Raw genomic sequence first — 8,220 nt, forward strand, 5'->3', positions numbered from 1 at the left:
CATGTGCGTGGCTCTCCTCTGGACTCTCTCAAGCTTCTCCACATCCTTTTTGAATTGTGGAGCCCAAAACTGGACGCAGTACTCCATTTTTCAAGGTGACACAGTACACATTTTTCAAGGTGACTAGTTTGCAGAGAAATATATAAGCAGAATACATGGGGGAGATCTTGCATATTTAAACTGCTCTTTCTTCCTCTGTTTTTATTCAAAAAAGCACAATGCATAATAAATTAAGCTGTATTTCATTATGATGTACCTGTCTGTAAATCCTTTTCATTCAAAGAAAAAAATCTAAGACAAATAATAGACAGAGAATTTATCTGTATAAATATTTTATAATTCTCCACTGGTGTGCCATTAAATTCTTTTTCTAAATGGCTTCCATTTCTATAGGACCCAGAAAATGATTAGTGCTATTCTGCTGCAGAGCCCGCAGGGGGAACATTAATTAACAAAATGATAGTTCCAAAACCACATTATCAATTTCAGTGGTTCTTCTCCATGAAATGAATGAAACCGTATTGGCACATCCAGGGAGAAGAACATAACTGCATGGGAAATAAGGACCAAATCCCACAAATACCATCAAGCACAGAACTTATTACTATGAATCTTAGCCTGATTTTTTTCAACAAGAATTGCAAGTCGTTCATTGCAGGATGCAGCCTTAACATGCATATGCTTTAGCAGTTCTCAGTGGTTTCAGGACAAAAGATGATGTGATTTCTTTTCCTATGCCAGTTGCATTACTTCAAACAATCCAGATTTTAACTAAAAAGGGACATGTCTACACATGGTTATTTAATGCAGGTTAGCCCAATTTAAGCCACTTTAAGGGTGTGTGTCTACACATGTGTGCCCTTAATGTGGCTTAAAAATGGTGATTTTAGGCTATGTGAGCCTAAATTTGATACCTGCCCAAACCAAGTATCAAATATATAGTTTGCCACTTGTACATGGCTTTTTTATTGTTGGTAGGTGGGGAGGGTGGTGGAGGTGTGCTGTTTGTTGCTGGGGGAGGAATGGGGGTAGGTGTTGTGAGAGTAGTAAAGTTTTTTTATTTGAAGCATGTTCATGCCTTGAGAGTGGTGCTGGGGGTGGCAGGCCAGGTGGGCTGGAGCAGGATGTGTGGGAAGAAGAGATCAGCCAGGGCCTCCCACAGCCGGTGCCCTGACCCCGGCTGGCGGGTGTGTGGCTGTCCTGGGTTTTGGGCATGGGGCTGCCTACTGGGGCCAGGCACCCCACTGGTTGTCACTGGCAAGGGCCAGGCTGGAGCAGCAGGGTGCTGGGTGTCACTGGCAGGGGCAGGGGCAGTCCTGGTGCAAGAAGGCAGGGTGGGCAAGGAGGGAGTTACCGCGTGCTGCTGGGCACCTGGCTTCTGGGCAGGAAAGGGGCTGACCAGGGATTAGAGGGCAGGGGTATGTTTCCAAGACGGCTTCCAAATGTTGGCATCTGGCTCTTTCTTCAGCATGGCTGCCAGGTGCTGGCGTCCTTGAGTCCAGAAGCTGGAGCTGCCCCCGGTGGCCACAGGGGCACTTGGCAAGGTGAAGTGACTTGGGACTAAGGTTAGTCCCAAATTCCACCACATGGAGACACCTGCCAAAACCATCTTAATTTGCATTAGTTTAATGCACATTGAATTTAAGCCAGTTTAAATTTACGTGTGGTTGCGCCCAACGTGAACCGGAGATTTGAGAGAGCTATGGAATACATCTTTTTGTTCAGCTGTTTGCTAGACAGACTTCTCTAATTTATTGAGAAATTGGAAGTATAACTAGCCTATATGCCCTGTGCACAGATATTTTCAAGTTGGGTATTATATTTATGATCTTTTTTGAACAATTGTTCTATACAGAATTTTAAGTGATAGCTTCTGGCTGACTAGGAAGCAGGAAGGTTAACTGATTTATGTTGACATTTGCAGGCTGCTTTCCTAGCAAAGAAAAGTCTATGTTTAACATGTCAGTAAAAAAGATTTAAATTGACAAATTAACCCAAAAACTAGACATCTGTTAAAAAGAACCAGCAACCTCAGCTTGTATTATAATAAAAGAAATCTTTAAGATATTGCTTCATTGGTACCTCAGGGCAATCAGGTTAAAAATATATCAGGCTTGAATTCTGCAGAATACTGGAAGTATGGGAATGGAAATTGTATATGTATATGGTGAACATGTCTAATCACTGGAGAATATTGGGGTGCAATATGTAACCAAATATTACAGGTTGTCAGGTATGTATTCCCAAGTGATCCTTTGGTACTACTCTTGTAGCTGTCATGTTGCTGATAAGTGATAGTCTTCTTGGAAAGAGAAAAATAGCCCAAAATTAGGGAAATGTTTCCCAAGAATACAGAAGATATACAAGAAAATTCAATCTTTCAGTTATGCTACAAAACACACTGAAGATGAGTAGATACTTAAATCATTGGAATGAATGGATAGTAACAAATGCTCAAAACACATTTGCCTGCAAAAAAAGGGCATACACATACAGTGTTTTTGATAATAGCATTTCATACTTATGCTTGGTTTGAGGAATATAGATAGGATCAGCAGTTTCACTCAAATTTAATAAAAGCAACTTGGTGGCATGAAGAAGTTCTTGCTGTAGTATGGTTACCTCCTGTTCAATAGGGACATTTGATTATTATGCAACTCCATGTTGTTTTTTCTAAACAAAATAATGTTTGTCAATGCATGTTTAATGATTTATTCTAAAATATTAATGTCAATGATATGTAAACCTGATAAAAATTATAAGAAAATAGTTGTTTATAAAAGGACAAAACCATTAAGGACTTTTAATTATCAGCTTTCTAAGTAGAAATTTCAAATTATGGAGACTTGAAGGGGGAAAAAAGCCAGCTGCTTAAGAAACACTTCTATGTGGTAGTTGAAAAAAATTAATTTTTCAACTCCTGCGTTGATGACTGTCTGTAGAGTGAAATGCACTTGAAGTGCTCTTTCACATACCTTCTAATGTACACCAGTATAGAAGTGCTGGCGCAAAAGAATACTACCTTGGCACTGTATTGTGCAATATGGAAGCTTTAAATATTTCATTTGTATTTCAAATATGGCATATGCTGGTAGTGGTAAAAGGTTTTTATCACCTAATGCGGTTACTGTCTGAGAGCGTTTATTAGTTATCTGATCAAAATAGACTTTGACTTCCATGGGTTTGGTATTGGATCTTAAAAAAATAATGAACAGAAAATAAGGGGTAGTGGCTTTTTATTGACCAGGTTAGGAAATACATTCCATTGACAGGAACCAACAGGAAAGAAAGCGCTGAGCTGATCTTGGAAGAAACAAACAGATCAACTAATTTTACTGTATTGATTTATTAGTTTTCTACCTATCAATTCTGTGTAGCCATTGTTTAAAAATGACCCCTCTGTCACCATCCTGCCCTTCCATTCCACCCTTTGTGGAATAAATGTGTTATTCATATTCATGTTACCTCAGTCCATCCTATCTTGATACAGCTTCCCTCTTCCTTCTTGGAGTTTTGTGTGAAATTAGTTTTCCAGCTCCCCAGGGCAGGTCTATCATGTCTTTTTATATGAATTGTAATTTAGGTAGTATTAAAGTAAAAATAATAGTCTTTGTTCTCAGGTCTGTTCATGGTGAAAAGGTGTACATGTCTCAAAAACCATCACAACAAGGGGAAAATAACCTGACAGCATGATAAGAGTCCTGAAACTTAATTGGTCACAAAGCTTGAATGTTCCTCTCATCTCAAAAAATAGTGTATAGACTTCAGAACTGAGAAAGGTAAGGTAGTAGTGAGGCAGAGCATGTCTACACCATACAATACAATGCTATGTAGCTTGGGTACCAAAAGCAATCTAGCTGCTTTTAGTGTGGAGCTCTGGCTGCTAAGTAATAAATTAGCCAGGGCAGAGCTACACATTTACATGGCTATATGCATCTGGTTACCTCATTGACCTCTTGCTGTGTGTACAGAAGTGCTCTGTGTACGTTTTACAGTGCTGTAATTTAGAGTACTTTCTATAGCATTATAGAATTACAGCACAGTGCTTTTAAACATGACAGAAGTGCAATGTCAGGTGTAGGGGTGGTTCTGAGCCTCCCTGCACTTCCCAGGCTAGGAGACATGGGGTGCTGTGCAGCCTCCTGGGGCTTCTCCACTGATCAGATATTTGACCAGTGTACAGAAGTTACTTAAGAGCACAGACAGAAGTGTAGCTCCCTGCTATAACTGAGAATGCTTTGCAGAAAGTGTTCTGAGTTATGATCCCCTAGACCAAAAAGAAGTTCACTCTTGGTTCTAGGGGGGAGGGGAATGCAGCTGCTGTCTGTCAGCCTGTAGCCAGTTTCTCCTAACAATGGCTCCTCCTCCCTGCCTGCTCCCCAGCACTGTTTTCAAATGGGAGGGGGGAGAAGGGAGCAGAGGGAGCTCAATCTAGGGGTTCTTCAGCCAGAGCTGGAGCATGGGGTGCTCCAATACACATGCCCCACCTTCCAGCAGTGGCTGAAAAAATCCCAGACCAAAGTCCCTCCACTCCCTTTCCCCCTTCTTATTCTGAAAACAGCAACAGGCTGGAAGGCAGCACAGACACAAGTTACAAAAGATGCTCTGTTTTGAAATGTCTTCAGCTGAACACCCAAGTGGTCATTTTTTAAGCAGTCTGCAGCCATGCACATATGTTTGGTTATGGCTATAGACCACTTTGTGTAGCCAGATTGGGCAAAAATTGTCACTTCTTTCTGCGTCCTAAAGCACGGTAGATTGCTAAAGTACTGTAAAATACAGTGCATCAAATTTAATACCTCATTTAACAAGAGTTAATTTAAAGGACCATACCCATTTTTAAAGTGCCATAAAACTGCATTTCTGTTAAGCTATGGCAATAAAGTGCTTTAAATGGCGAAAAAAGCAACTTCTGTACATACCTTTAGAGAGAGCTCAGGTATCTATATATGACACTGCATTGTTCACTGTAGATATACCTAGAGAGGGAAGAAAGCTTCCACAACAACAACCTATACTGTACAGTACATGTATTCATAATTAGAGGTTTTCATCCTCCAAGGCATTCAAGCACATTTCAACATAGAGTTTACTAGAAACACCTTTAAATTGATGGAGCTGTCCAAGTAAAATTGTGACAAGCACTAAGATAGTTAAACTCATCCATGCCTAAATAAATAAATAAATAAATCTTGGAATCCAATGTTTAGTGACAGTTGAAGTAAAAAATAAAACCATAGTGATGATAATTTCTGCTTGGTTGACCTACTTTTTACCTTTCAGGCTAGTCAAGTATACCTTGCTTCTAATGCTTGTTTTGACTTCTTACGGGAGATTTTTATTTGGATAGTGACAGAAAAGTTTTCTGAACTACTAAAATGCCAAGATGGCTTTATTTGTCTCTGATCTAGCAGCAACAGAATTAACACAGTCCATACTTTGTGTTATTGATTTTGAGAATATTTTCTTCTCCCAATTTCAGGTTGGGTGGGACTATATCTGCATACAAGATAGTGCCAGACGAAATAGAAGAAATCAAGGTATAGTATAACTACTGTCTTTCAACACTCTGGAGTGTTTTGTTGGAGAGAATACCCAACTTGTTACAAGGAAAAGGCAACCCTTGTTTTGTGCTTTGAAATGCACAGAGTATGTATGGTCTTCATTTTATACTCTATCTAATAAATATTGAAAATAGTAAAAAAAAAAATCATCTTAAATATTGAATAAATGACTTAACCAACTATCTAGAGCAGTCTCTGAAATTAAAGAACGGCATGAAGATAAAAATGAACCTTTCTTCTTTCCCATACACTTCTAAAGTCCCCTTTTCTATTTAAGCCCTAACTACTAATTATGTTGAATATGTTCATTTAGCTGTATCTCTATAGGGCCAGTTTTTTTTAATCAGCCTAAAGGAATCTAAGTACCACAGTCACATTTTCCCCTTCAGTTTTTCATTTGACACCTTTATTCAAAATGTTTGGGGCCTTTTATCATACAGTCAGTATCAATCCAAGGTTATGGCCAAACTTTGCACAGCCCAGTGTCTATTTAGATTCTTGAATCCAAGTTTAGAAACCTAAAATAAACCTAGCCTGATTTTCAGAGGTGCTGATTACCTTTAGCGCCCATTCACTTTGTTAGGTTTTATTGATGTCCAGCAGTCATGTAATTTAAGTCTCAGGATGGATTCAGGAGTGTAACTGTAGACATCTAACTTTGAAAAGATTTATCTGTTTTAAACTTTTACAAATATGTAATCTGGTGTTCACATTTGTTCTGAAATCAAAAGTACATGTAGGTTTAGCAGTGCTTTCTTTTTATCTTAAAAAGAGATAGATGGAAATAGTGGGCACACAAAGAAGGTCCAAGAATTCTTTGATTCCATGGATGATAGTTTTTCAATTAACAGGTTGTAGCAGAATTCAGTCAAACCAAATACACTCAAGGAAAAAAAATATAGCCATTTGTGTTATTTCTTGTTCAATGGAGTGATGTAGATTTACCCTAGGTTAAAATATGGACATAGCTCTTAGCAGTGCCTGTGTAACTGGTGTTGTAATGATATTTTGTGAGACTTAAGAAATAATCAACTTGACTATCCCATTGCCTTTCACCACTTATTGTTATTTAGGGTTTACAAAGTGAGTTAAAAATGGCTACAAAAACAAATAAATCAAATAATTAGATTGTATAACCATTTGAGCCAGTTATGACTTCACAGTGTGCAAAAGCATTAAAATATCAGGCATTCTAGACCAAGTTCATACTTAATGTAATAAAATACAACTTCCCTGCAATTGTACCTTCTCACACGATAGCAGAATCTGTTTGCCACCACTAAAGAACCTAAGTGTCTCCCTTCTTTGAAAATTAGTATCATATTTCATATTCTCAAAAAAAAAGAAACATGAATTGCAAATCTGAGAAATGATTAATTTTTTTTTCATGAGATTTGGAAAATAGCACCATTTTTTTTTAAATTCATAAACTCCTTCAATTTTGGAAACCCAAACAGTGGCATTTTGCTAGTGTATGAGAAATGGAAAGTGAAACTGACTTGCCAGATTTCCCTGGGTAAAATAAGTGAAATGGAAAAAGAAATAAGAAAGCAAATCAGTTGTATATGTTCAGTTTCAGTGTAAGAACAAAAGGTGCACTTTAAATTTTTTGCTCTTGAAACCTGGTAAAAGGCTGTAGATAGAATTAATTAGTGAAACATTTCTGACTGAAACACACTTAAAAGCATTTCTTAAAGGAAACCTTTTAGTCAGGGACACATCCTTGTGCAGTTCCTGGCTGAAACATTTAGAAACAGAACAGCCTCCTTTTATGCCAACCAGTGGGTGCTAGAGAAGCATGCAGTGACCTGGGGCTCTGTACTTCACTCTCTCTTCCCTCCCCGCACAGGAATAGGAGGTAGAGCAGAGAGGTTGTGGGGGAGGGGGGGCTCCCTAATCACACTGCTGAAAATCTGACACTCTGGCTCCAATACCCTCTACCTCTCTTCTCCCCCTCTCAGGCAAATGGAGAGGCAGAGAGGACTGTAGGTCCTGGAGTTGGCAGGTGTCTGGCAGGGGAGCAGCCAGATGTAAGCCCAGCTCCAGGTGTTGCTTGGGTTGCAACCTGACAGCTCCCTGCCTCCCCTGGTGAGACATAGCAAACAGTAAAATAATATCTCAAATAAAGAGGTCCTCTTTTGGAATGTTTCAGATGCTTCAACCTTTTTCAATAACTATACCCTTGGTGGCCAGACATGGAGTGGCGGCAGCACAGGGTGGTAGGTGGTGGCTGCCACATGCGAGCTTCCCCACTCCCCTCTGCATCCAGCTGTCTGGGCAGCGCCTGTGTGGCCCACTGCCCTCATTTCGCCACAGCCGTGGTCCTGGGAGGTGGCGGCATGGGGTGGTGGGTGGCAGTGCTCCGCCCCTGCCTGCCCATGCGTACCCCCTAGGGCCTTCCCAAGTACCCCTGGGGGTCTGTGTACCCCCGGTTGACAGCCCCTGTTTTAAAGCATTTCAAAGGGGTTGTACTTGCATACAGCTGGTGTTTGAAATGATTTAATTATTACATGTGTCCTCATTCAACACTGTTTTGGTCCACTTCTTTTCAGCTGACGGAAACCTGGTGGGATTCATCCCACGACTGGGTGGTACATATTGAGGGCTATAGATTGTACAGAAAGGACAGAGTGGGGAAAAGGGGGGGAGGGGTTGC

At 40.0% G+C, this 8,220-nt stretch overlaps 1 protein-coding gene across 11 annotated transcripts in view; it reads left to right on the forward strand.

Moving 5' to 3' along the window:
• GPHN (gephyrin) overlaps window positions 1-8,220 on the forward strand; it is a 369,172-nt gene that overhangs the window by 59,125 nt on the left and 301,827 nt on the right. For all 11 annotated transcript variants that reach the window (XM_019551529.1, XM_019551530.1, XM_019551532.1 and 8 more), the window contains one exon: window positions 5,483-5,540. In XM_019551529.1, coding sequence (XP_019407074.1) covers window positions 5,483-5,540 — 58 coding nt within the window. Of the gene's footprint in view, window positions 1-5,482; window positions 5,541-8,220 lie in introns of those variants that run through there.

The sequence above is a fragment of the Crocodylus porosus genome, unplaced genomic scaffold (genome assembly GCF_001723895.1).
Source record: "Crocodylus porosus isolate Cpor-Errol unplaced genomic scaffold, CroPor_comp1, whole genome shotgun sequence".
In the NCBI taxonomy this organism is placed as follows: Eukaryota; Metazoa; Chordata; order Crocodylia; family Crocodylidae; genus Crocodylus; species Crocodylus porosus.